The sequence below is a fragment of the Anopheles marshallii genome, chromosome 3, assembly GCF_943734725.1.
Source record: "Anopheles marshallii chromosome 3, idAnoMarsDA_429_01, whole genome shotgun sequence".
Taxonomy (NCBI): domain Eukaryota; kingdom Metazoa; phylum Arthropoda; class Insecta; order Diptera; family Culicidae; genus Anopheles; species Anopheles marshallii.
The window spans coordinates 17,888,451-17,916,356 of NC_071327.1; the positions used below are offsets into that span (position 1 = coordinate 17,888,451).

General features: G+C 44.0%; 5 protein-coding genes across 5 annotated transcripts; 1 reads left to right on the forward strand and 4 right to left on the reverse strand.

Annotated features, from left to right (window-relative positions):
• The first annotated feature begins 8,324 nt into the window (after positions 1 to 8,324).
• Positions 8,325 to 9,869, forward strand: LOC128712297 (odorant receptor 4-like). Its single transcript, XM_053807192.1, has 5 exons — positions 8,325 to 8,725; positions 8,806 to 9,099; positions 9,256 to 9,324; positions 9,390 to 9,738; positions 9,816 to 9,869. Exons 1-5 carry the CDS (start codon positions 8,325 to 8,327, stop codon positions 9,867 to 9,869), a joined length of 1,167 nt encoding a protein of 388 aa, XP_053663167.1.
• Positions 9,870 to 11,392: 1,523 nt separating this feature from the next.
• Positions 11,393 to 15,753, reverse strand: LOC128712298 (uncharacterized). The gene is made up of 3 exons (XM_053807193.1): positions 15,674 to 15,753; positions 11,686 to 11,861; positions 11,393 to 11,616 (listed from the first exon to the last, which is right to left on the reverse strand). Exons 1-3 carry the CDS (start codon positions 15,751 to 15,753, stop codon positions 11,393 to 11,395), a joined length of 480 nt encoding a protein of 159 aa, XP_053663168.1.
• A 1,932-nt stretch (positions 15,754 to 17,685) lies between these two features.
• Positions 17,686 to 19,249, reverse strand: LOC128712299 (transcription factor Adf-1-like). The gene is made up of 4 exons (XM_053807194.1): positions 19,206 to 19,249; positions 18,512 to 18,714; positions 18,300 to 18,435; positions 17,686 to 18,241 (listed from the first exon to the last, which is right to left on the reverse strand). Exons 1-4 carry the CDS (start codon positions 19,247 to 19,249, stop codon positions 17,686 to 17,688), a joined length of 939 nt encoding a protein of 312 aa, XP_053663169.1.
• A 1,508-nt stretch (positions 19,250 to 20,757) lies between these two features.
• LOC128713464 (uncharacterized) lies at positions 20,758 to 23,535 on the reverse strand. The gene is made up of 4 exons (XM_053808325.1): positions 23,469 to 23,535; positions 21,095 to 21,259; positions 20,965 to 21,020; positions 20,758 to 20,901 (listed from the first exon to the last, which is right to left on the reverse strand). The coding sequence occupies exons 1-4, from the start codon at positions 23,533 to 23,535 to the stop codon at positions 20,758 to 20,760; spliced, it is 432 nt and encodes a 143-aa protein (XP_053664300.1).
• A 2,192-nt stretch (positions 23,536 to 25,727) lies between these two features.
• Positions 25,728 to 27,772, reverse strand: LOC128712300 (protein mitoshell). Its single transcript, XM_053807196.1, has 5 exons — positions 27,739 to 27,772; positions 27,501 to 27,666; positions 27,279 to 27,443; positions 26,289 to 27,210; positions 25,728 to 26,039 (listed from the first exon to the last, which is right to left on the reverse strand). The coding sequence occupies exons 1-5, from the start codon at positions 27,770 to 27,772 to the stop codon at positions 25,728 to 25,730; spliced, it is 1,599 nt and encodes a 532-aa protein (XP_053663171.1).
• Between the last annotated feature and the right edge of the window lie 134 nt (positions 27,773 to 27,906).

Here is a 27,906-nt window from a genome sequence, read left to right on the forward strand (position 1 = left end):
TAAGTTTGTTTGTATGATACTCATGATATCCTCTCAAACCTTTCTCGATTATTTTGTAAATGATATCGATAAGCGCCGATCGATAGCTGCCAGTGCTGCCCTTGATGATATGAACACTTAAATAACATTCTCATCACCATTACTCATGTTAAGTGAACTATTTACTTTACATACCAACAACAAACATTAATTTCAAGCACTGATAAAACAAATGATAGAAAGCAGGAATAAAAGATAAAGTTCCATTTTCTAACCAACCGTCCCGTGACAAGCCAACCCACAGATGCAATGGAAAAAAGGCATGCAAATGCAATGCATGGCCTCTTATTCCATTTCTGTTTTGTTTATTTGCCTGCACACAACTTCACAATTTTTGCAGCGAACCGTAAAGTCGAAAATTGAATTTTCCTCAGATGCAAATTGCCCACCCCGTGCTGTGTTCTCCTCCTTTTGCGGGCATTCAGAATGCAACGCATTCATCGTTCTTCGGGCTTGTTCCTTGTTGGGTAGCATTTTTTGCTCTGCTCGCCCTGAATCGCACTGAAATTCCATTTCCCCGTGCTGTGTAACCGCAGGCAGCAAACAATCTCACAAGGAATTTGTTTGGTGTGGTTTTTGGGGGGATGGCGTTTTTTTTTTGTGCGAGTTTTCTCCCTCCACCCACCGCAAACGATTCTCAATCAGACAGCATCAATCAGTTTTCCTTGTGTCGGTACTGGCACAAAATCGAACGATCCGATCACTAGAAATTCCATCTTCAGTGCGAGAGTTTCACCAAGTGATGAGAATTTTGGTGCGCACATTGGGGAACATTCCCGCATCACTAGGTACATCATTTTGCTTCACTGCATCTATCCCATTATGGGGGCTTTTTTTGCTGCGAAGGAGTGCATTTTCCAATTCCCCCGCAGTACACCCCACTCGTACCGCGCGTGGATGATGGAAAATCGGTAAAAATGTACCTCCTCGTGCCAAGCCTTTTATCGTATTTGCTTTCGTTGCAGGTACGTGTGTAGTGAACGAATGGTCGGGTCGGTCCACCGTCGAGGACATTTTCGTCCCGGTCGAAAGCGGTGCTGCGCGGAAAGGACATAACGAGGGATAAGAATAGCTTCGGTTCCGTCGCTTACAACGTTCGTTACATCGTTTTGGCCGCTAGCCAACGAAGTTAACAAATTTTTTCCCCAGACAAAAACCGATGTCCGCTAACGGGAGCGACCAAATTATCCACTCCCGCCCTTGCCAACACTTGCTTGAGCCCCAGCCTACGTTCTGACATTCCATATTACCGAATGGGGTTGGTTATAATTTTACGACACAAAATAGCGGCTTAGCTTTGGGAGAAAGCAGCACAGAACCAGAAACAACTACAAACAAACAGAGAGAAAAAAATACACAACGCAACAACAAGAGAACATCAAGCGAAGCAACAAAATTGCATCCTGCTCGCATTTATGCAGCAGCTTTTGTATGCGGAATGATTACATCGCCGGGACGGTGGTAGCGTTCATGGTAAAAGTGGTTTTGTTTGGCTACAGAAGTGGAATATCTCATGGTGGAAGGAAAAGCGGATTCGTAAAGCGGCCCATCCAAGATAAGCGCCCCAGCGTCTGGGACATTAAAGGGTCATTCATCATTGCTTTATCCGTCTGCGCTGGGATTCATGGTAAGATTTGTGATGGGAATTATATGTCTCCGTTTGTAATAATGCTGCGTATTAAGAGGACCAATCATATTTCTTTTTTGGATAATAATAACGTTTCGGAAGGAGTTTTTCAAAATAAAGGCAAAGCTAGGAAGTGCGTTGAATAAAAAGACTTAAGATGCCAGATTTAAGACTTTACATGAGATCATCACCAAGCATCACGATAGCAGGTCTTTAGAGATCCTTCGTCATTTAATGACATTATAACCTGTTACATTACTTTACTGGCTGCCGAGTGACTAAACTTGCATGTCTAGCGAACGATTGTTCGGTATCAGTTTCATGACGTGTACAAGTCATCGAACTCTCACAAATCTTATACGCTTGTCCGTAATCGTTCGCATATTGTACAGTTAATAAACACCCAAATGTAAGTATGTAAGGCCAAATAATACTTTTAACGTATTTGTTTAAACGAGGACTATTTCTTCCATCCGCCATATCTGTATGTGCTGGAATTATGAACGTTTCGTGCTATCCTGGTACGAAATCGATTGTTTTAGTGTTCATAAAATGTTATAGCAGCATGCAAGCAATATATTTCGTACTCTGTTCTCTGTGTGCCCTAACCTTGCAGCTTGAGATGAATAATTCGTTAAGTGCTGTTGCTCGTTTAATAGGATCGTAAAAGCTGACCATCAAGCTCTGATATGCTAGAGATCTCAGCTAGTGCTGAGGTTTTATGAACATTTAAAAATTATTTGAAGGACTTTGACGTGGTGTTGAAGTACCTTAAACCGACCTCAGTCGAAATACCATCGAAATCTGTTGAAATCTCTCGGACTGGTCTGAGGCTGGGGTATGTTATGAAGATGTCGGACTCATGCCCCAGCAAAGAGGTGCGAACTCGTTGGCTGGATCAGGTGAAGCAAATCCTGTCGGAAATAGGAAGTCTTCATTGATGGGAAGCTTCAGCCAGGGACCGAGTATCCTGTAGAATAATTTTCGACCGCGCCATGTCTCGACGACGTGCTTCATCGTGAGCAGGCCAAAACAGAGAGAGGGTGATCATTCTTGAATCGTTCGTAACACTTATCATTACAGCGAGTTGTCCATAGTCCTACAGACTTCAAAGTCTCAATCTAGATACATCTGTGCTACTTCAAAGTCCCATTCTGGATACATCTGTGCTACATCTCTTCATGAATTCTGCGTGTTCTAGAGCTTTTAGGGATTTCCTCCTCCTTTCCTTATCGGCACGACCTCACGCGGTCAACTAGAACTGTCATTCTTGGCTTTCTTTAACTTAACTACCCGTAGCCGGATAGCCTGCGTAGAGGGAGATTGGTCCGGACGGGACTTTTGACCGGTCCTTTAGTGCGAAGACTGACGCCCCAACCAATACAGCAACGGGCCACCCTCGTTCCAGGGCTTTATACAAGGTAATATCTGAAGTTCCTACTCAAATGTCTTCGATGGCGTGGTTGAAGAGGAGTCTCATTACCTACTCACCTTCAACTGACATTCCTCTTAAAGGGTTGCACCGACTTATATGTTTGTTAATTGCAATTCACCCAGATTTTTATCCAATTGTTCACGTCTTTCGTTTCACTATACTTGAATATCACCGCAATACAACTCTGCACAATATTCCACGAGTGCAATGAATTTATGTAACCAATTACAACGGAACGAAACATTTTATTGCATGTTTCCACGTACTCGATATGCCAGACTCGGACCAAATTTACGAACCAAAGCAACTTCTTAGCCGTGTCCGCGAAATTAGAAACCTTCACTCACTCAATACACTCCCGCTTTCCATCCTGTCGCCGATTTTATTTGCAGTAGCATTGGCAGAGCCCCTTCCGAGCGGGGAACTCACCGGTCAGCAAACATTGTAATGCGGAGCGTGGATACGTTTGTGTTGTATTTTCACCTTTATTTATCCCAATGCACGTAAAACAATCGATCGAACGACTTGAGCACCGACAAACTCAACACAATTCGTGTTTTGTGTTGTTCTTTTTCTGTTGTGAAAACTTGGGGGCAAATTGGGAAAAACAGACACAGAGAGAAAAAAAACAACACACACACACACATAACCACCAAGAAGCTACGGCATTTTCTTTCAATCCAATTAAAACTTACCGTGGTGCTTTTCATTTAGATGCCTTTTTTTGTTTTGTTTTCCTTTTGCGGACTCCTTCGGAAACGAGTTTTCTTTCCTATCGCGCTGGTACGGTATGGTATGGACAGGAGATGAAAGGAAGATCTGTAATCCGAAACAGAATCGATTTCGGGACGAGACACAAATCGTTAGAAGACAAAAAAAAACAAAACTGGCTGTGTCTTGCTGGTTCTGTTCTTGAGGTTGTTGCACAGGCGAAGGATTTGGGCAGGGAAGCGCGATATGTGCGCCAAGCACTTCACTTGCTTTCATTGGAATGCTTTGTCAAGCGGTCAGCGTGAATGCGGTAGGTGTCAGATTGCTTTCACAAAGACGACAGCATCAATTACCAACGAAGGGGAAAAAAAGAACGCAGTAGGCAATGAAAAACTGCTGACAGCTGGTTTGGAAGATGGCGTTTTCGAACACAAATTGCAATCGCTATATGTGTTGTACTGTATCAATTCGCTCCAATAACTCCAATGGCGATGAAGAGCTGTCCGCCGGGGTCTGATTGGATGGCGTTGCTGAATTGGGACATTTAATCCGGCTGTATTGTTGGGTGATGATTTCCTGCCTCGCTGGTAAGTGTATCTCATTGTCATTGATTTCCTTGCAGCATCCCTTTCAGCCGGGGATGGTAATCAACTGGTTGTTTGGGCACATCCAAACATCCAGACAAAAGACAGGAAGGTTGTGAACTTTGCGCATCGCTGCCCATTGTGACGTGATGTCCAGCTGCAGAGCACCGAGTTAAGATCCCAACTCGCCAACTGCACCAAGAACCGAACAACTTGTTTGTTTCGCTTCAGCTTTTGAAGCTTCCGTTTGAAGAAAACTATTTTTAAGGTAGTTTTTCTCACCCCCCGTGTCCCTGTTAGAATTGAAACACCCCCGGTACGTACGAATCGGGACGTCTTCCGGTTGTCAGTTGTGTATTGCACACACCACACAAAACGGGGTCAAACGCGTCGGAAACTTATCGAAGTCCAAACTTTTTCTCACGTCCCGGAAGTAGCTACTCACAGTGTTGCAGCAAGCGAAAGCATTATTTCCGGGTTTGTTTTCTGTTTGTTCTGTAGCCTAAAAGGAAAGCGAAAGAATAAAGGTTACAACGATAGCGCGAGGCAAAAAAGTTCCCTTACTAGCGCTCACTCAAGTCTGGTCCGTGCTTTGGAAGATAATAAGAAACGAAGTAGCTAATGTTTAATATATACAGATGGAATACGCTGAATGGAATATGAATTCTCGTACGGGAGCTGTGAGAGTGGGCCAGAATGGACCGTTAGGCAAAAGTTAGCTTAATTTGATAATTTTATTTTCCCTTTGATATGGATATCTTTACCGGATGTTGGTTCTGTTTGCGAGCACACGTACCGGTACCGTCAATAGTGTGCATTACAGTGCCAGACCACCAACATGGCCAATACTCCGAAGGTACTCCGACGGGAATTAGAATTCATGCCGTTGCTCAGAGATGAAAGCGTTTGCTTCAATATCGAGATTAAATAAATTGTACGCCGTGCGGCGGACCGGCCACGTTTTGTAGGCTCCCACTCTCCTATCCTGGTCACGGCACCAATCAAAACGTCAGCAAACCACCCGGATACGCTCTCGACAGCGGTCGACGACAACAAACAACAACAAACCCCCAAGAGCTCGGGTAAAGCTGTGGTCTGTCCAGGAGACAGCAACGGGGTGTTTTAGGCGCCACGCTGGCGAAAATGGCAGATTTGATGCGTCACGATGGCGCCCACAAAACTTTTATTTTCATCCCACCATTCCGCTCCGGCGGCTAGTCGACAACGTCACGGTTTTTATTATTGTCCTTTCCGTTTTCGGATGGGTGGTTGGAAGATTTCGAAGCAATGTGGAAGCGAAAGAATTGTCGGATGGATTTATTTCGCGATGCGACGACAGCGCGCAACATGCTGACGGTGTGCGCGGCAGGAACAGGAAGCCACCCCGGTAGGGTTGCGCGACACGATGCAATGGATGCAATTTTTAGATGAATAGCCACCTTTTGTGTTGCTCGCGCGTATCCCAACCGTGACGACCGTCGGTGGACTGTGCGGGATAAAACTTTCCAATTTTTCATTGATTGTGTGAAACGCAACGGCAGCGTCGTGTGCCGGCCACGGTCGAGTGAGCCAAAGTTCTCGGCGAGTTTTATGTGGCCAAAGTGACGAGTCGTGTTGATGCGCACGTTAAAATGCGAACGTATTCATCCGGCAAAAAAAAGGGAAGCTGAGTTTGTTTTGCGACGAGAATTTTAAACTAATCGTTCTGCTTCATTTCATTTTATCGTTCACCATCTCAGTCTGCAACACTGGGGAATGTGAAAGTGGAACGCCATTTGACTGAACCCATACGATCGGGTTAGACACACTTCCACAGTGCGACTACAGGACCTGGGGCGGAAGCAGAAAGAAAATTGGCCACAGTTCAAAAAGTGCATTACGGTGCGTAATCAAGTGGGTTGTGCGTTTGCTGACCTCACCCGAATCGTGAGAGTTCCGGTTGAGTACGGGTAGTTTAGAACTGACCTCAGCCAGCAGTGAAATGTTCCCCTATTCACGTACCCCCTCGGCGTAGTTTCGCCTCCATGCCAAATGAACTTCAAATGGTAGTTTGTGGAGGAAGTGGTAAACCCTGTTCGGCTTCATTCGGGTTGCTTCCATTTAATTATGCAACTCTGTAATGAACGTTTGCACTCTGCTTCTACGCTGATCTTTACACTGGCCGTTTGCAATAAGTCAGTGCGGGCATGGGCACTGTTCTTTTGCGAAGCCACCGAACCTAGTTGGTATAAAGTTGGCCCTGCAGATGCAGTTTTGTAATTTCATTTTCGTGCTCGGAGGAATAAATTTTTACCAAAGTTTTCGGTTTAGTTTAATGAAAGTTCAATGGGAGGAATGGCTGTCGGAGTGAGCGAACACACGAATCGCTCGATTGTAAAGTGACTTTATTAAACTATTTTAATTAAAAGTGTATTTCATATGAGACCGGGTTTTTCTCCGTAAAACAAACTGGTTGTGTGTTTCTTCTCTATTTGATATACTTTAATAAACGCCGGAACACCTTGCGCCGGGTGCTTTTAATAGAGGCTCTAATTTTCCCGTACCGTGTAGGTGTGTTTCTATGCTGCACATTGCACTGGCAAGTTTTTTTTCTTGCACCTAATACATCCCTTTTACAGATGCGAGAACACCTCTAGTCGCAATTCAATTATGCTCCAGCTGCACCATCATAAATCGGGCAAGATATGTTTGATTAAACATTTGCTGGTTCATTGCCCCCATTTCACATTGCCTGTTCGCCCTATTGGTGCCGCCTTTTTCCCAGTGCAGTATAGGATTAAGCTGCACTTGTAGCTAGCTTCCGCAGCGGAGAAAATTAGTTCCTGCTCATCCACCATCCACACAGCACAGGAAGCAAGTGTGTGAAGGCTGTGCGTTCTAGTTAGCTTGCAGCAGCTGGCACGACCGGAATCTCAACCGGACTGACGAGCACCAGTGTGAGCGATGAAAATTTATCGCCCAAAGGGCTCCGGTTGCTTCACATGACCGGGTACCGAGTATGCGATGCGAGTACTGCCCTAAATTCGCAAACCAGCACCAGTCCGTCCGTTAGGCTTTGCGTTCTGTTACCAACTTTCTTCGGGCGAAAATTTATGTCCATTCGCGTGAACGACTTCGTTCGGCCAAATGATAGAAGTGGGATGGTGAAAAATGCCCACTACCAGCCAATGTCGCCAGTTTTAATGAAGTCGTAAAATTGGGTAGTTTCCCATAAATACTAATTCTCATCTGCCAGACGGCCGTCAGAACGATACGAACGGAATGGGGCGTAAATTAACTTACGCTGGTAAGAAATTTACTTGGCGTGGGGAAAGTATTTGAAAATGGTTCACTACTTGCAAAGAAAGTGATTAAAGATGATAGTAAAATATAAAATATAAATTTAACATTTTTGCAAAAGTGTAGGAATATATAGTAGATTATGCATTTAGGCAAATTGTTACCAATCAATAAAATAACATTGCGCCTAAATGTATGCTTTACAAATAATGTGTACTCATGCAGCTACGATTATGACATTTTGCATGTCAATATTTACAGCAAATTTGTTTCGTATGCAATCATTGAAATGGATGATAGTGTTCCAAAGTAAATATAAAACGGGCACCAAATTGAGTTCATTATTATCATAGTAATTGAGCCATTAGTATACCAATCGAACTCCTTGTGTTGGGTTTTTTCGTTAGGATGCATACGCCTAAAGGTATGCCATGCTGACGCCGTACCAGACCGTTTAAAATAATTCCACCCAAAATGATTGCATACCTTCCGGTGCTAGTGGAAGTATGCTTATGCAATTCAAATTACAACTTTTTTTCTATTTAAAGGTGGAATGACGAACTCCATCACATCTATTGGCAATACACTGCACTGTAGTCTAGTGTTGGACGTTATTCGATCAGCAAGTGCTATTAACCCCGTGCGGATGATGTTATTTTTTCGCAAGTCTTTGGGATACTTGGAGTTTAACTATAATCGAATCTACGACGTGTTTCACTGGTTCCTCAGCATTACCCTGCTCCGCATATTCGACGATGACTTCCTGGTGGCCCCCTTTCCAACCGCCATATTTCACTTCTATCAGTCGGAAATTGCGATCTCTCTAGTTGCCATCGTAATGCATGCAGTGTCCTACCGGAACGATCTCGACGCGGTCATACTGAGCGTGTCGGCATTTGTGAGTGGCTTTGAGTTATTCTTCAAAATCAACGGTATGGTGTACCGGCGGAAGCAGATCGCTCAGATGATCCGCACGGTGCTAAACGATCGCAGCCAGCTAAATGGTCCGATCGAGGCCGGAATCTGCGAGAAGTATCAGCGTTTAGCGAGGTAATAGAATAACAACTGGCTTGCAGGTATAAATACTAAATCTAGAGGAGTTTTTTTTTGTTAACATCCGCCACACACAGGAAGCTTCTGTTCATCACGATCCTGTCGTATCTAACCGCATCCATAATGTTGCTAATCTATCCAGTGCTGGTTGGGGGCATCCGAGAACGCATCCTTCCGATAGGCTATTCAATACCGCTGGTGGACTACCATAAACATCCTTGGTACTTAATCAACTATCTGCTCCAGATTCTGCAGGCAAACTGGGTCGCAGTGGTGTTTATTGGACTGGACGGACCATTTTATTTGTTTGTGTGCTACTCGGCCTCGCAGCTGGAGATACTTAGCGAGTATCTGCGTCGCATTGGCGAATGGTAAATAACAGATGCCTCTAGCTGTAGAACGAAAGTTATACGCCTGAATGTATGCAATTCGAGATGCAAAAGAACAGCATTTAGTGTACATTAACGGCGTTAAAGCTTTTTCTTAGCCCGTTTCAATCACTTTTATCACTCCTCTGTCTCCTTCAGTCCCGATAACGTAGTGGAGCAAAGACGTTTGATACGGAAGGTGTTCGAAATGCACACCGGCCTTTCACAGTAAGTCTTTGTTTGAGGTGGAAAATGACGCAACAATCTTCATGTTTGTTGCGCTGTATTGACAGATTCCTCGCCAGATGTTCCAGCATATACCGGGAGGTATACCTGATACAAATTCTCTGCTCGATCGTGCACATCTGTGTGTCACTGTTTCACATTCAGATAAAGTTAGTAAACGGTTCGTACGGTTTACTGCTGACCAACGTCAACAAGGTATGGCTGTTCTGCTACTGTGGCGAGCTGGTCGTAAGTAAGGCGACTGATTTTAGTACCGGTGTGTACACCAACCAGTGGTACCAGCTGTGGAATCGTCGCGATCTGCAGGATATGCTGTTTATGCTGCGGAATGCTCAACGCAACTATGGCTTCAGTGTCGGCGGGTTTGGGTTTCTATCCTTTGCCACCTTCACCGCGGTAATGTGGTTTTCCCCACCCCCTGCAGTGATGTTCATTTCGTCCCAACTAACTGCACATTTCTTCACCCCTTCCAGGTCATGAAAACCGCTTACAGCTGTAACGCATTCCTGCACAGGGTGATGAACTAACAGCGTGCGCTCACGTTCCAACAAGTCCCAACCAGAGCACAATCAATGCTTATAACTACTTCACGGTAAGTACACCTGGCTCCCATCTTCGTTGCCCACCACCAGCGGGAAAGTTTAATTTCCAGCCAGCCACCTAAACACTCGCACCCATCGCGGAAATAAAGTAATTTGCATAACAACCGGAAATTATTTCTACCCAGCGAACTGCTTGCCCGAAACCATCGGGGACGTTCTTTTCGGTTTGGCAAAAAATAGAAAACTTTTTGGCCAGGGAAGGAGCAAAATGGTAATTTTTGGGGAGGAGGCCTAAAATTATTTTCTCCGACAAACTACAACTCGTGTAAAGTTAACACGCTTCTGCAAGGTAAAAATTTGAAAGACGTGATAATGAGTTCGTCCATCGGGTAGGGTTAGTGGCAGCACGGTTAAGCGGACGTCTCTCTAATTCGACTCCATTGACACACGCTCGGTAAAATTCGTCACCAAGTCACTAATCGCACCCGGCTGACATCACAAACGCCTTTATCTTGCCGAAATTCCGCTTGGTTTATCGGGTTCTGTTTGTCTTGCATCAAACACATATCACCCGGTTGATTTCAGTACTCTTAAAGATAATTTGATAAGCGCAAACCATAAAGTTCCCTTGGCATCCAGCGCTTCTTTGCAACCAGAAGCAACATCGATCCGTCAACCACAAAGATTATGGCTTTGGCAATAATGGAACTCTCATCCTTCATGGTGAAGCACTAGCATTATGGGGGGGAAAATATATGTTCAAACATTTTTCAATTTCAATCATCATGAGGTGTAATTTGTCTTCGGTGGCGGTGGCACCGGAGAGTGGAAGTTTAAAAAAAAACTGTTCACTAGAAAATAAATAAATCGTACCCACAGGAGGGATGCAAATCGGAGCGAGGAGCACTACCGGGGACAGGGGGTGTTTGTTTTTCTTTCCTTTTTTTCATTTGTTTGCTCGTCGTCTTCGTCTGTTGAAATATCCCTAGGCATCTCATGGTGAAGTACTTCAGCCACCGTATTGGCTTCCGATAGCTTCCGGCACTTGCCTCCATTAAAATTTACTTACCGTAACGGTGGCTGTAGTACGCATCACAGGGACAGGGTTTAGCGTACCGCGGCTCGATCGATCCATTACTCTGCACAAACAAAGTGAAAATCGCGAAATGAGAACCAAGCAGCCATCCTCGCCGTAACGGCGTGCCAGTGAAAACCTATTTGAATTGCTGATGAGACGCTCTCGTTCCACCCTCGGGCCTTCCCCATGCGGGCGCATATACATAGCTTTGTTCGCTTCGTTCGCACGCGTGCGGAAGCTGTGAAATGTGTCCTGCGAAACACTGCGCCCAAAAGTCAAATTAGATTCCGTCTCGATCGAGCCAATCTGGCACCAGGTCGGTGTGGTGCAAATTTATTCCCATCGAAGCAAGCGGACTGACAGTCTAAACGTTTCGCAGCATTGTTTTCCTTCGTGACGTTGTTGGGGGTGGTTATACATCTAGCGATGATCACAGTGTGCGTTGCCTGAATCCTAGCACCAGCATGGTGTAAATCAACACAAGCAGCACCCCCGTAACGGTGAGCTGCGAGCCTCCGTTGCAACCATCGGTGAAGCACTGGCAGACGTGTTCTGTGTGGCCACCGTTTTCGAACAAATAGCAGGGTCGGTGGGTCCGTTCATAACCACACTCACGTATTATCCGCGTGTGATCCGGCAAGTTTCCACCGTCCACTAGAACCAGACGGAGAATACAAGATCACTCAGCTGAAGGATTGTGTCAGCGCCATCTCACCAACTCACCGTACAGGTCGAACTTTCTGCAGAATGGTTCACGGCCCTGCTCATCGAGCGGACACTCGACGAGCAGTCGGGCCGGTACGGATGAGTTGTCCCGGTACTCCTCCTCGGTAAAGGTTGTCGGTGGTGCCAAGCATTCTGAGTTATCGTTGGAGTTGCAGGTATAGCAACGAAGTGCACTTGCTGAAAAGAACAGGCACATTGTACAGGTACTTATCAGACATCAGAGTTCGATATTCAGTGACTTTCGGCATTATTCTTTTTATTAATTGATATTTTTACATGATTTACAGGTCTAAAAAAATTGTTTAAAAATCAAATACTACTGGAAGATCCCGTGTGTTTGGCAGACAATAGCGACCTCTATGAGATTTGCTAGGAACTCACTAATCGCGAAGCGTTTTAACTATCTCATAGTTAGGCAGCTAAGTAATTAAGTAGTAAGTAGCCATATCATAGGTTTACGGCTCTCCTACGTAGTGGATGCTTATCAAAGGAATGAGCAGGCGTTGGAAAACCTCGAGTTGGAGATTAACGCTTTCAACGCCGAGACAAAATCAAGCAAGGCGATTTCCATGGATTATCACCCAAATTCCGGTGATACGGCCCTGAACGTGTATATGAGGCAAAAACCAAGTTGATGGTGGCTGAACGATGAACTTACTGTCGTTCAGTAAATTAAATTTCCCAGGGATGGTCACGTCATGAAAATGTCACCGGACGTCCCAGTCAATACAGTCCGTTTAGGCCATCCACATGAACAAATGAGGCGTGGTAGGCCCAAATTGAGATGGAGTGGATGGACGTTGATTCCTCCACCAGGAAGAGCGGAGATGGATTTATTGACGATGGCGTTCGACCGTGAGCAGTTTGGAGGCCTCTTGCAGCAGGCCGAGACCGCGTGGTGGTTATTGCTCCTAATAAGCAAATAAGTAGCAATGATGAAACGAGAAAAATTGGTTCGTTTTCCAAAGGTAGGTCGTGAATAATTCACCAATTGTTATTCCAAACAAAAATTGAACCCATAATGTTGTTACGAGCAACATAATCACTCCCCCAGTGCGTATCATAAATGAGTGCACGCATGTGCCCGACAATTAGTCCCAATGTCACGGTATACTTTTATTGCTTCACTCCGTCAGGGTCAGGGAGTTCCAAAAAAAACCCCTGAAGAACGATTCCAAATTGTGGTAAGGTTATTCCCACCGGTGTACTACGAAGGTTGGGCACGTTGGTGTTTTTGGTGTAAAACCGTTTTATGGCAAACCGTGGCCTGGGAGAGTGATAAATAATTTCCAATTCATTGAGCTCGTGTAGCTAAATCACGCATCAGTCAGTACAACACCACTGTACTGAGCCTCCCCAGCGCGAGGTCTCCCGAGGTCTCGACCATTGCGTGAACCGTGACCGGCAACGAACCCAACGGAACCAATGGAACTAATTCGCGGACAAAATATGTTGCGATTTGATCATTAATGTGTGATGGAGCGGTGAAAGTTTCATTACCATTTGCGGTGAGGTGTACGTTTTGGGTCGACATTTGAGTGGAACTCCGAACTCCGTTGAGTCGATCGTACCGTAACGAGTGTAATCGAATTCTCGACTGTGTTGTGATGGAATGTAAAAGTTTACAGGGTGTTCAATAAGGTCGAATACACTTTCAAGATAGGATTAAAAAAAAAAACTAGATAATATTTTCTTATTTCTGGTTTATGCTATTGGAAGCTATGTTTATATAGGACTTTTACAAAATATCTTTTGAAAAAATCCGCACTGCGTATAACTTGACGAGCTTTATATGTTGTTCGAGTCAGAAGCAAGCGGGACGCATAACTTGTATGGGAATTTTGTCCGAGATTTGAGAATTACCGTCTTAAGCTGGTCCAAATCGATGTCCTTGTATTCGTTGAGAATCGACATCATACACAACCTAACAAAAACTCAAAGAGCTCAAATAGGACTCAAATCTAAAGAGTTGGGAGTTCACAAAGATTTATCCAAAAAGTTGCTTAAATCATTTAGAAACTAGGTTTGGACCAAATTCCGTTAAATCTTGGTCTTGTTGGAACACGTAGTGCAGGTCTCCGTAGAGACTTCGGAGACTGGCGGCAACAACCTGCACCGAAAACTAAGCGTCGAAGTACGTCGCGTTGTATTTGGGCTTTCAAAGAACACCTGTGGGAATTGTCAGCGTTTGGAGACTGCGCTCCAAATCATCATTCTTCATTCATTCGTAACTCCAGTACCAAAAGAGGAAACTCTTTACTCAATAGATCACCCATTTTATGCTCATCTCTCCGAAAGAACAAAAACTAACATAAAGTCAACATCATGCTCATTTTTAAGAGAGTACATGTAGTTAAAACTGACAATAATATAAGAACAAAATACGAGCATAGGGCAAAATGAATGACCACGCACTTGACGATGCGAAGGCATATTTATGGAACACCCTGTACATGCGAAAAGATCAAACGTTTATTTTGCAACACAGAAAAAGAACGGCAATTGTTGCGAGAGAAAAAAGACTTTGCTAATCGATACATTATCGCACATTCTATTTTAAACCATTGTGTGGAGAAGGCTATAGGGAGCTATAACTTATTCTGTGGACTGTAGCTATGGTAGGTTATTTCATAATTCAACTTTTCCCATTTCTTCCAAACTTCATGCTTTTCCATTCCGTTGTTAAGATAATTGAATATATTGACGAGCAACGTCACATAGGCAGAACATTTTCCGGGAGAATTCCTGGCATAATAAACAATTGACCACCATCCTGTGCATGGGGAAGGACCGAATTACCCAATGACCACTGCGTGGTTGTTTATCCAGGCTGTACCGGTTGAAGCGGATGGATAGAGCTAACCGAAAGGCATGAATTATTAATGTGAAGATAATCCACCCACGGTACAGCCAACTGTCCACTGGACTACCACTAACGAAGTGGCTTTATTTTCTTTACATCCACACCGGTCAAACGCTGAAAGTGCTAACAGTTTTTCAATCATGAATTTCATCGCCTGCACATCGGGGCAGATTCCGATGGTGACAGCGGCATGAATAAACAACCATTTGCTGCCGGCAGGTGTTGTCGGTGGCGGAGATCCTCCCGATAGATAAAGATAAATAACAAAACAAAAAACACACCCACCCACAACTAGCCTCAAACATTCACTCACAATCTCATTTTAACGAGCGTTGTGTACACGCTGTTAATGCAGTGTCGTTCTTATCGGACCACAACAAATCTTCACTCGGGCACTACGGTTTACGGTCCGTCCACCCGGGAAGTGGAACAGGAAACAAAAAAAGATTTGAGAAATGTTGACAGCATGTCATACCGCTGGATACCGATGGCAAACAGCTTGCTCGGGACCCTGTAGGAACGCGGCAAATGGACAACGGACCCGGGTTTGTCTTTGCGCCCCTAAAACGAGTGTTCATCAATCACCTGGAGTGTGGAGTATGTGAGTGGATGACATGGCACGGCATGACAAAATGGTCACCGTTCCGGGTAAAGGAGGTAAGCGTATTCTATTAATTATCCCCAACCCCCCGGGGCAAAGGTGCGCCATCGTTTGCGGGTGGAGTCTTCGGACGTTGGAATGCCCGGATCGTGCCAACTGATTAGGATTGATCGAACGACCTTGCCACGCCGGCGGCCTTATGTTGCAAGGCCGTACGCTCGTGCAAGTCACTGCTAGCACTGGTAGCATTCGCTATTGCTGCATCACACCACATTTAAATATGTCAGATTATCCTGGTCAGATATAGGCGTCAAGTGTTTTGAAGTTGTAGAATTCTAGTTATCCGTTTTAGGTTTCACATTTTTTTTAACACACATCTTAACAATATCTTAAGCTGATGAAGTTTCAATTGTTAGGTTCAATTTATAGGTAGGTGTATGCTCACAGATTTAAATTTACTCTATGGAGATCACTCAGCAGATCCTCAAACATGAAGATCTTCACAGTCTAGCACATCAAACTGTACAGCACTCTTACCGGAACTCGCCGTAAAAACTAACACCACCAGAAGCGTTAAGCTTAACCGATCGGTAATGGCCATTTTCACAGGCCTGCGAGATGTCTGCCGGCACAAATTCGAACAGCTTCCACCGGACAACTGAACGGAGCATGTCGTACGATCGGCGATCTTATATAGAAATGTGATCAGATGATCTTGCCAGACGGTGTGAGATGGATTAAACCGGTTGTTAATTCGCATGCACGTGAGTTTCACACATTGTTTCGGTGCGGTATTAATCACTTCCTGTATGTTTGATGAATTCTTGTTTAATAACTGTACTCCTTACTTACTTTAGATATTCGGGCTTTGGAAATCTAAGACAATTTCTCGTTGAAAATAAAATTCGTGATAGTCAGGTGTGTGACACATTTAATTATATATGGCTATTATCTCTTTGTAATTCAATAAAATTTGTACCAATTTACATGTTACGTCATGAACACTTTGGCCCTATTTCGTGTAGGAACAGTTGCATTAAAGCATCTTCTTGCCATCGCGACAAAGCCGGCTTGAACAAAGGTGCTCAATTTTGTCGCAGCTTCACAACGCTTTGCATAATTCAGTCAAAATTGGCACGTCACATGGCGCTAAACATACCTGTCGTCATCAACGGTATCGCAATTAACGTACAATTAATTATCAACAGATCACGTATCGGCACAACACGATCACATGGCAGTCGCACCATAGGTCAGTGCGGTTGGTAGGGTTTGTTTCGTGACAATAGCCACAAACGGGTCTAAGTTCTTGCCAAAAACCGATCAACCGGAGCAACCAGTCAGACGGTTTGTTTCTAACATCAATTGAAGACGTTCAATATCGTGCCTGTTTTTTTTTGGGAAGATTTTAAATGCTTCCATACATGCTCTATAAACAATGTCCAATTCTTCCTAATTGCTGTTGAAGTTATAAACTCAATTGAGATACGTGAAAAAGCTCGCGTGACGTGATACGTAACAATCCTCACGTGCAAAAAAATATATAGGCAATAAATGATTAACTTGCAGCTCATTCTTTCCTACTCTAAGCTGCGGCTTCATTAAGCGGATCCTGGACAGGATTTAAGGACGCTTGAGGCATTCTGATGCTCCTCGATGAGATCGGGAGGTTCGAGTGGCAAATTTACACTTCTTGAGGTTGTAGCACCACCGGAGAATATGATAATACTTAGGTATATAGCATTGCTTTACATGTGTTTAAGAAAAGAAGCGACTTCTAAAATATTTTTCAACAGTTGCTCAACCCATTAACTAAGTTACTGATTGTAAGCTCGAATGAAAGAAGAAACAGTCAGTTGAATGATAGCTGTCAAGCGAAAACGGACGTACCGGTCTTGTGTTTCTGTTTGTGTAAAGAGTACTACTACACAGAACAACAGGCACACTACACTGATGTGGCTGATTTTGAGACCATATATCAAAACCCTCAATACCTTTCTGGAATGTCAGACTCTTTCTTGGTTTATTGTAGATCAAAGTGTCGATACTGGTTGTCAGGTTGCTTAGTAAGGCCAGTCTTAAGAATGCAGATTTGTTTAAGTGTTTATAAATTTCGGTCCGGTTGTGTATGCGACGTGCATGTGATGCTTGACGTTATTCTTTTACTTGTCTTGTGTTGTATCATAAATGCCGTAAGTGTGAAACTTATGAATAAGGTACTTTTATGCACCTATTGAATTGCCGGCCGACTGCAAAAGTGCAGAAGTAAACTGACAAATTAGAAGGGAACGCGACTAATGATATAACCGCAAGAAGCTTACATTAAGAAACAAGATAAACCGGTTAGTAATAGTACAAGTGTACCAAAAACAAGACAACAAACAAGATTGACGCTACAGCAAAAGCAATACCGGGACAATATGGGGGCGCCTAGTATCTTACATGCTTGTTTCATGCAAAAGTAGATTTGAAAAAAAAAACATTAGTAAAAATTAGAATTCTTATTTGAATTTGATTGATTTTAGGAATTCGGTTAGAAACCATTCGAAGCACTTGATGTGTCATTTTCATCCGCAAACTCTGCTTCGTACAAGAGCTGTTGTATTTTTGACCGTACGAAAGCGTTTCGCCTTGTCGACAGACGTTTCATGGTGGTGTAACAACTCTTAAGAAATTGTTCGTCCGAGTCAATGGTCTGGTACAACACATGCGGATCACCGTCGTCTGAACCCGGCGTCCATCGTTCATCCACCGTTGAAGATTGGGCCAGCAGTGCAGGCGGTGAATGATTGTTTTTAATTGTGGATAGTGGTGTCATTACGGTGTCAGCATTCAAACTCTGTACATTTTCGATGCGAAACAATGGACGTTTCGGTTGTGATGTTGAATCGAGCGGTACTGCAAGGTCACATCCTGCTGACAACGGACGCTCCATTGTTTGCCGATGTAATACCGGTTCTGTTTCCACCTGCAGTGGCTCCAACCGAACCAGGAGTTTACGAATTTTTGATGTCCTTTCCAATACTATTTGCCTTTTAGCTTGGGTTTTTACATTTACCACAATCAACGTATTCGAAGAGTTGAAAAAACTAAAACAAACAAAGCATATCAAAGCACGAAGCAGTGATAAACAGAACGCACACTTACCGGAATATATCGTTGTATTGCAACAGGAAGCTCATACGCTCGTAGTAAGGCCAGTTTGACTTATTTGATACACGTTTGGCGCAATGTCGTAGAAAGGTATACATTAAAGAATTCCATCGTCGCCTGCACAAGTGTTCTGTTAGCGTAGAGAAAAGGATGTATTGTTCTCTGGTTACAGCGAATTAAAACTACCACCTACAATACGCACTTACCACGCACACGCAATAGGCGGCTTATTTCTTGCCATGCTGCAATTAGTTCCCGCCGTGTCATCGAATTGATTTTCTTGAACGAGAACAGCTCCGGTCTGTGTTTCACTGCAGCTATTAGCTTGAGTTCGAATTTTTTACACTTATGAAATCCCATGTTAGCGAAGATGACGCCGTTACCTGATACACATTTATCAGCAAATTCACTACACACGCAGCGCGGGCATCGTCGGTTGATTGTTTCACAGCGGGGTTTATTGTACGACACTCTGACAATTGTTTGACAGTGCCCAAGATGTGTAGAGCAGGCCAAAAAGTGAGGTTATCGTTCGTCGCCTAGCGAATATATTTACCTCAGCAACTTATCGTTTGGGAAATTTTTTGAAATAAACGTTGAAATGAAGACAAACCAGTTTTGTCTCAAATGATTTATAACTTTTGAGCAAAGCAATAATGTTAGGTTTTAACAATTGTATAGATACTAGAAATTACTCGAATCAATTACTGTGTTATCTATCGTGGTCATCAGAAACGGCTAGATAGGTCTCTATATTTGGTAATAGCTAACCATAACTGGTGCGTTGATATGTGATCTGCTGCTTTTTTGTGTTTATAAGATGCAACGAAATTATCTAACAAAGTTCCAATACTAGTATAAGATTTCTTGTTAAAGCTCGAGCTTTGCAAGGGAATTTACCATACCTGGTGGTGTGAAGATGTGTTGTTACGCTGGGTTCCCATCGTGACTATATCATAATATTCTTTTTATAAACTACAGTATAGACTTTCGCTAATTTAGTGTTTTATTGCATAACATTCACCTACTAAACACTGTTTGTAGCTCTTCGTTCTCGCAAGGGTATTCCTCCTCTACATTTCTTCTACGTCTTCAACAAAAACGACAAAGAAGCGAAAATAGAGAGCGATTAAAAAAGGTTTCTGTGGTTTTCTTCTATTTTATTGAACTTCATTTACTCCGACCGTTCTGCAGTAATTAATGCGCATCGACGACACACGTCCCCTTCCGTTTCGTGCGATTGTATGTTTTGGTAAGTTAAAAACGTCGCTGTGTAACTGGAATTACGCAATACAGTACCAATCATCACGTGAAACGTCGTTGAACGGGTAGAATGAATAGATGGGGGATTCGCTCCTGCTTCTCGTTTGCTGGGATGCTAAGATGGTCCACCGAAACGAAGACTTCCTAAAGCCGGTTCCCCGTACTACGCGCACAAGCGCCGTGAGCCGGTGCGACGAAGCGATGCTGGCAGCTTAGTTTTGTTTTCTGTGTCTTCAAATTTACTGCTATTTACCGATTCCCTAGGCCCTAAGGACACGGCGCGTCCGCTCTCTATTGCTGTACGTTAATGTATCTGTTTTTTGTTTGTTTGTTTTATTTACTTTAATCTGATTCTTTAATGGGTTTAAAGGTGAAACATTGGTGCATGTTTCGTGTAAGCTTGTCCGGGGGTGTCGTAACGAAATAGTCACTAATCTAATTCTGATTTATTGAACACGGCAATCACGCTCTGCACAATTCTTTTTTTGTTTGTTTTTCTTCACCCCTTCCTTTTAACAGCCTGGTTCGAGAAGCTGCTAAACGTAGTATTTAGTTTGTGTCTATACTTCTTAAAATAGCGTAACGTAGAAATGTTTTCTTTACAAAAATCGTACCCCCTTTCGCACGGTGCAGGTTGTATCAAAAATGTACTCGATCGTGCTAAACGTTACATCCAATCGACCGAGGTGTCTAACGAAAACCGAAAAAGCTTCAGCTGGTTCCTTTGAAATGGAATGGTTCTGTGAGAGAGTACCAATTAGAAAAACTAAAAAAAAATATTGCAAGGACGTTAGATACTATCACAAAACGACTATCTGATAGAGTGCTTTCATTGCCCTTTCATTTGCAATCCAAATTTCCCCCCTGTGTGGCGAGTGATATCTCAACCCCCCACTGTCCCAAAGGTAAAGGGAGATTGAAGACATTGGAATGTCTCGTAGAAAAAGATTAACATTCTCAACCTAAAACTAATGTAACGTGTATTCACACTCCTGGCGCAAGGAATGAATGAACAATCGCCATCCATTTCACCCCGGGTTGACTTGCCCATAGAAATAGCGAACCGCTCCCACCGTCCGGTTTAACGTTCGATGTTCGCCAAAAGTCACCGAAGATGGCAAATTAGATAAACAAACTAGAGTCTCCACTAGCATCGGTGGATATGTGCCGGATGGGTCCGTTGATTGGATTAAGCACGAATCAGGAAAGCAACCGCACCGAACAGCAGGACGCCGAACGTGACGGACAGTGTGGATGCACCGTTGCAATTGTCATCGTAGCAAGCGCACACCTCCTGACGTCCACCGAATCCGGAACGCTGGTAGCATTTGCCCTGTGCGAAAGAACGATGAGATTAGTGAGGAGGCGTATAGGAATCGATGCCATTAACACGTACCTTGTAGGACGTCTCATCCCAGCCACAACCACGGATCACTCGGTTATCCGGTGGAACTGTGATGGAGAGCAAAACGGGAATGAGTTATGCTGTTACAAAAAGCGACCTTGCATAAAACCACACTACTTACGGTTGTTCACCGGGAACTCGATGATCTGGACGATCTTCCGGCAGAAGGTGTACTTGTTGCCGTCCTTGTGATCGTTACAGTCGACCGACATCGTGTCCGGTGGCTTGTCGTGCGAGCAGGTCGAGTCCTCCGCACTGTTGCACTCGAAGCAACGGATGGCATCTCCTGTAAGTGTAGTATGAAAAAAGGAAAAACCAATTGGCAAACAATGTACAACTAGTAGAAGGTTTTCTTATGTTTGTCACTTTACGCTCGCTCGGACACAGTTCAAACAAACGATCGGCTCGGTCTTATCAGTGCTGGCGAGGCAAAACATTTACATTAATCACAACAACTTTCAATCGAAGCAGGCTATATTGAACGCATCATCGACGCTGGGGACGCGGCACATCTTCGACATTCTAGTAGGCATTGGAATTGTAACCTCGTCTCGCAATGATACGCTGTTGTCACGAATCGTTTATAAACCACGGCGACATAAGATTAGCTGCCCCCCCCCTCAAACGGAGGGGCATGTAATCGATAGATGCTTAAGTACATCTTGCTACTGATTCGCGGATGAGGTCATTCTGATCCGTTTCCAGTTCGGGGGTAATCACATTTTCATTCCTGCTAGCTTTGTTCCAACGTATTTGTTTTGTTGAATGAATATAATTAACGATGAACGTCATGGACATGCAGCTGCATAAACTTAGCACCTTGCACCAACATTTATCGTGGGATTCCCACGATTCGAAAGATTGTCACGTGCTTCAAGATAGGGTTGGGTTTATCATTACTTTTGTAAGAACTTGAGCGAACTGGTTCGTTCGCTGTGAAGAGCTGAAGGAATGGTATAGATCGTTCGTTCTTTTGTCTCTCACACTTTATCTCGTTCGTATGCTTTACTCAATCTGCCTTTCAAGTAGATCGTCATATTGTTGTTATATTCGACAGGCAGTTCGTTGAATAACATAGTTACTGAAATGAACTGATCGTACTGTACAGGTATAGTTCCTGTGACTCAACTATACTTCAAAAGATAAAGGTGTATAATTTCGCAATTGTGGCCGTGTTAACATTATACGTGCATTTAAAACACTTCAGACTGTTGGCGAACTGTTTGCCGATTTCACGTGTCGATGTGAAGAAGAAAAAAGCCCTTTTTCCTGTCCTTCCTGCTCCCCTTCATCTGCTTATTACAGCATTACATAATGGTAGTTTAAACACGCGCAGGAACTTACAAAACGAAATAAACGATGCCCCAGAGCACAGTATTTGCTCGCCAATGCTTCTGTGTAGGACACAGCCAACTGGGACGTTAATCTTAATGGAGCATACATTTTTAATTGGTTCCTTGCGTTCAATCGCAGCCAGCGTTAATCTAATCAACTCGCTTCTTGTTGTTTAATGGTATAAAGGAACGTTTCCTCTTGACTAATCTGAAAGTAATTGCCTTAATATAAGAGATGCTGTTCTTCAACTATTACGCTTGAATAATTATAAATCCTTGACCTTGAGTTCACACTAAAATATTTCCGCCACAAAAAACAAGTTGAGAGAATACGAAACTGTTCTCGCCAAAGTGTCGCACTAGCATTTTGTAATTTTGCATCGATCTAGTTACCACGAACCGAAGGTACACATTTGCGCGCAGACACACCGCCCGAAACACCGTGTCATATGTTTGACGTTTGCAGAATATCGATCCGGGGTCGCTTCGCTTCGGCACGCGAATGTTGCCTCCGCACAGCTCTCCCGACCCGTCCCAACCGTCGTGTGTCGCCGTCTGCTGCCTGCTTACATAATCGGTTGAGATTTTCTACTGCCTCGAACATCTGCATTGCAAAGATTTTTCCGTTTCGTACGAAATATCCACGGGGTAGTATATTGTCTTTTCCTCCGTGACGTTCCGCTTTTGTCGCTTTTGAATCATACGCCAACCATGTTTTCTCTTCGGACAGCTTCTCTGCTGTGCGCTGTCGGTAACCCTCGAGAACAAGGAACCTCCGAACGATATGAACTGACCTCGTGTGAATCACGGAACTCGGCCGATCGTTGGTCCCCCCCTCGTTTTCTTCTCGTAATATTCAATTAAGGCTTGAATTGGATAATATCGTCACCGACGTCTGTGGTCGGGCGTCGTTCGCAAGCACGGGGAAGACACACACCTACGAGATTGACCTCCGGCCAGTAGCAGCAGCACTGGGAAACAAGAGCACCTTTTCACTGATCATCTACCTCGCTAACTTCATGGCTACCTGCAGTGTGTATAAGAGCCTGATTTCCTCAACTTCACCAAATCCATTTGCGATATTCTCGGAAGATTTTTTTTTCCACCGAACGGACACATTTCCAAGCCGTGTTTGTGCCACGACTGGGGATGATTACTTACCCTGGTTGATGAATACCGCAATCACCAATAAACTAACGACAAACAGGGACTGCAGCGAGGACATCATCGTGGTCGATTGCTAGGTTAGTACTGAGCACTGTTTAAAGTTGACCCTTTTTTTTTGGCGCCACTACCCGCTCAATCCACCTTGCCCGGTTCCTTGCGTAACTACCTCACGTTAACCTGCCGAAAAAAAAAGGAAAAAAAGCACACATATACATACACGCACACACACACAAGGAACAGACGGGGCGGGGAGGATATATTGAGATCGATTAATATGCTTTTTTCTTCACCATTCCCAACCATGCGCATTCTGCACTAGGTTAGTTGCAAATGGAAAACACCGCCATAGAGGGGCGGCTGCTACTGTTGCACAACTACTATTGTTTCTTTTTTTTTTGTTGCTGGTCAGTACAAAACATTATCTCAATCCCTATACTGCTTCGTACAGTTTCCTGTTACAGGTTTTGGTCCATTCACTAATCTGTGTCTATTGCGTAAGACATTCGAAGTTCGAGCTTGTAATAGGTCACCGCACACCAGCTCACTGTATCCTGCTGATTTCGTAATACGCAAGGACACACACACACACATACACGAGCACACCTATTTGCTATAAACGTCCTTCGACTTTGAGGAAAACTCCTAGCTCCAAATCACTGCCCCCAAAGTGGGGAAAAAGCTTGTGCGATTACACAACCATGAAGAATTAGACACCCTCGGACCTAACAAAGACCGTACAGGATACTGTCCCGTCCTTCAAGGTTTCACATTTCCAGATCTAGGAAGTCCTGGGTGGGGAAGTCACAGCACTGGCTGCATTATCAATAATGTTCCAATAAACGCTTTAAATCGTACTATCGATGTGACCGGAAGTCACCCACCGGTAGCTTCCCGTACCTTCCCACAGTTGTGTAAGGGGGGTATATGCACGAACCTTGAAAAGTAACGAGCCCACTGCCGAGACGTCGGAGGACTACAACCGTACACTGTCACGAGCAACGACGTACTGTGCAAATGAGGCTGTACCAAGGGGTTTCCGTGCGAGCTAATAGTTTATTTCCCCACCCGTTTTGGAGACGGTACTAACGGTTGATGCTCTCTCCGGCGGAGGTCTCTCGTTTGGTTCTCTTGCGCGGGATCTCGCGGGCGGCATTTGTTCCGGTTGCAAGTTTGACAAGCTGGAAAGCAACCGTTTCCTTATCACTGCAACGTTACACGTGATTTTGCCATTAAAAACAGTTGCGCTAGTGTATTACAATACAGACCTAGATGAATGGTATAGAATCCCTACGTTTTGTGTAATGACCTCATGTTCTTGCTTCCTATACATTCGATTCGATATAGCGCAATATCTGAGTAAATGACCCTTACGTTACTGAGTAATTGACACCCAACAGCTGTAGTTTCAACTAACCTGCGGAGCTGAAAAAGTTTGGAGACCTCTGGTCTCAAGCAAAGTGACTATTTGAACTCTGTTACAATATCTCAAATGTGGATCTCACCACCGCGCTGTTGTTACTTTGTAGTACACTGTTAAACCCCTCTTACAACAGATTAGCAGAACACGATGTTAATAAAATGCTTCGGTCCGTAATTATTGCCTCGAAATATGTATGTTTCTGCCATGACATCCAATCCGCTTGTTAGCGAATCGGTGGTGATAATCGAACCGAAGCTAACACGTTTTGAAACAACGGCAGCTATACCGATAGTTTCCCACCTATTAACACGTTTCACGATCGCGTCGTTTTAGAAAAGATTGCAACTGTTTTGCCACATTCGTGTATACATGGTGGACACCAAGAAGAGAACTTAGAACTACTGTTTGTTTGAACTACACAGGTAGCGAATTTGGAAAGGGATAACTAATTGATTTCTAGTTTATATTTAACGTTCAAATAGTTATGATGATACAATACAGTTAAGGTCGTTTATACATCTATTGCCGTATCAGTTTGAAATTATTAAGTCTCGCGGCACGTGTGTTCTTGAGTTTCTTTTCTAAGCTCCTGAGTAATTATCGTCTATGGTACATCTCCGCCGGTCTAGTATATCTATGTTACGGTACCATTACATTTAATCCACTGCTGATACTAATATAATATTATGCATTTGAATTTGCATGTTCTTATGGATGACGAAGATGGCACTCAGTTTTGTTTCGTTTCAGTCTCACATTGCAATCGCCATTCCAAATTAAAAATTCTTAATAATAACGTTGAATGCCGAGCGCATATTATAAAGGAATAATTTTCAGATCGACATGGCGGATGATCTTTTCCGTATATTGGACAACAGATGTTCCATTTTGGCGATGAAATTTTGCAGCTTTGGAAAATTTTTCCATTCCTTGCGCTGCTTGTCGGTGCTATTGGCCGGAAGCGGATCGCTCGGATTCCAAAGCTCAAACTGGGTAGAAACATCCACGTACCGTTTGCAGGTATCGACAATCTGCTGCAAATCATCGAGCAATTCAACCACCATTGAATAATGACCCGCTGTATGCTTTTTGTAGACATAGCGCAGCTCTACCATGTCCGATGCAATCAGGTCGAAATCGGGAAACTGAAATAAAAGGGAAGAGATGAGTGAAAATTTGCCAGGAGCTTTGCCGTTGCATTGGTGAGAGTCCGGAAGTCCCGGAGGCCTCGGACATGCGCTGAACGGTGTATTTTTCCCCGTTTTGGCGCATACGCCCTCCCGCAAGGGATGAGACAATTTGGTGAGAGTTTTTCTCCATGTTCTGTGCGTTTCCATTCGGACTGTGATCAGATCATCTGATCGTAGCTAGGGCGATAGTATGACGATGCTTACATAGTTTTTGGCGAAGTTAATGCAGTACAAATACGATGCTTCCTCGATCATGCGAACTTCATTCAGCACCCATTCCATACACTCCATCGACGTCTTGCGAAGGAACTTTCCCATAAACTGATGATCCATATCACCATTCGGACTGGGGAAACATTCCTCCGTTTGGCTATTGGAAATGTTGCTGGGATCGTTTTCAAGCGCCGAACCTTTGGAACCTGTCGAAGAAACTGATCCTGTCGGTTCTTTCGGCGGTGGTTTTTGCTGGAACCCAGGAGGAGGACACGTTACGTTGGGGTAAACTCCCGCCCGTATGTAAGTTCCAACATTTAAGTTGAGCGATTCCGTTTCTGCGATGTCATCGAGTAGATCGCGCTTGGTTTGTCCTGCGCCAGCGCCATCAACGGGGGATGATGATTGTTCTTCGGGTTTTGAGAAAATGTTGCCTCCAGTGCGCTGTTGCTTTGCCAGCTTATTTAAGTTGATGAAGGATTTAATAAGCGATTGCACTAGATCGTGAGTGGTTTCGTGCCAGCGTTCAAAGGCCACCAGGAAGTTTGGGCACAGTTCGCGCTGGATCATCGGCAAGCCTTCCGGTTTGCTGGGGACGTAACCCTTGATGATGATCCAAGCATTCATGATTCTGGTGAATACGAAGATGAAATCTTTCACCGCCCAAGCAATGCCTTGCGAATTGATGTTGGACATTACGTTGTCCGGCTTTACCAGGTCCTGTTTCAGCCGAGCGCAGAGGCTATCGATTTTCTTAAAACACGGCCGTTTCTGGTGACATGTGGCTAGTGTTTCCGCTTTTTTACATCCATCCAGGGCCATCTTCACCAGTTCGGGGAACTGTTCCAGAAGATATTCCGGACCAGATGCGCTTTTCGTTTCGATGCATTCCGACGGTGCTGATGGCTCGTTGCTACTACAAAACAAATGTACAATATTAAACACTGCACATCAGTACACCAACGCGACTAATTGACTTACCTAACAGGTTCTGTTTCAAAAACGGGCATGTTGCACGTATTGTTGTTGATAACGCTCGACATCTTGAATTCGAATGACGAAAGAACCGAAGGCGGCCGTCCGACAGCAGAGTCGTGGTTGTTTGGAAACGAAATGGCGTTACCGGACGAGCAGCTGAAATTTAATCTACACACAGGAACAATCTTAGTGAACCATACTTTAAACGTATCTTTTTGTACTTACTGCATCTGTTCGTAGGTCCTAGGACAGCCGTACAACCATACGGGGGGTGGTGTCGGAGGCCGAATCATTAACAGTGGCATGCTGGGGTAAGCATGGTGGGATGGAATTACCGGTGGTGGAACAGGATACAATTGCATTTGGTGCTGCTTCTGACCATTGCTAGAACCTGCAAAGCATGAGCGTAATTAGGTGGGAGAATCGAAACTGCATTTAAGCTGGTTTAAACTACAATACTTACGAGCATTTTTGGAAGTTATAAAATTGCTATTCATGTTCACACAACACTACACACGGAAGCCACGAAAGTTTTAATTCGCCAGAGCAGTATGCACTTGACCGTCGCACTAAGAACAATCCGCGAGACTAAACTGGCCGGTAAAATTACAGCATCGTTAGATCTTGGTTT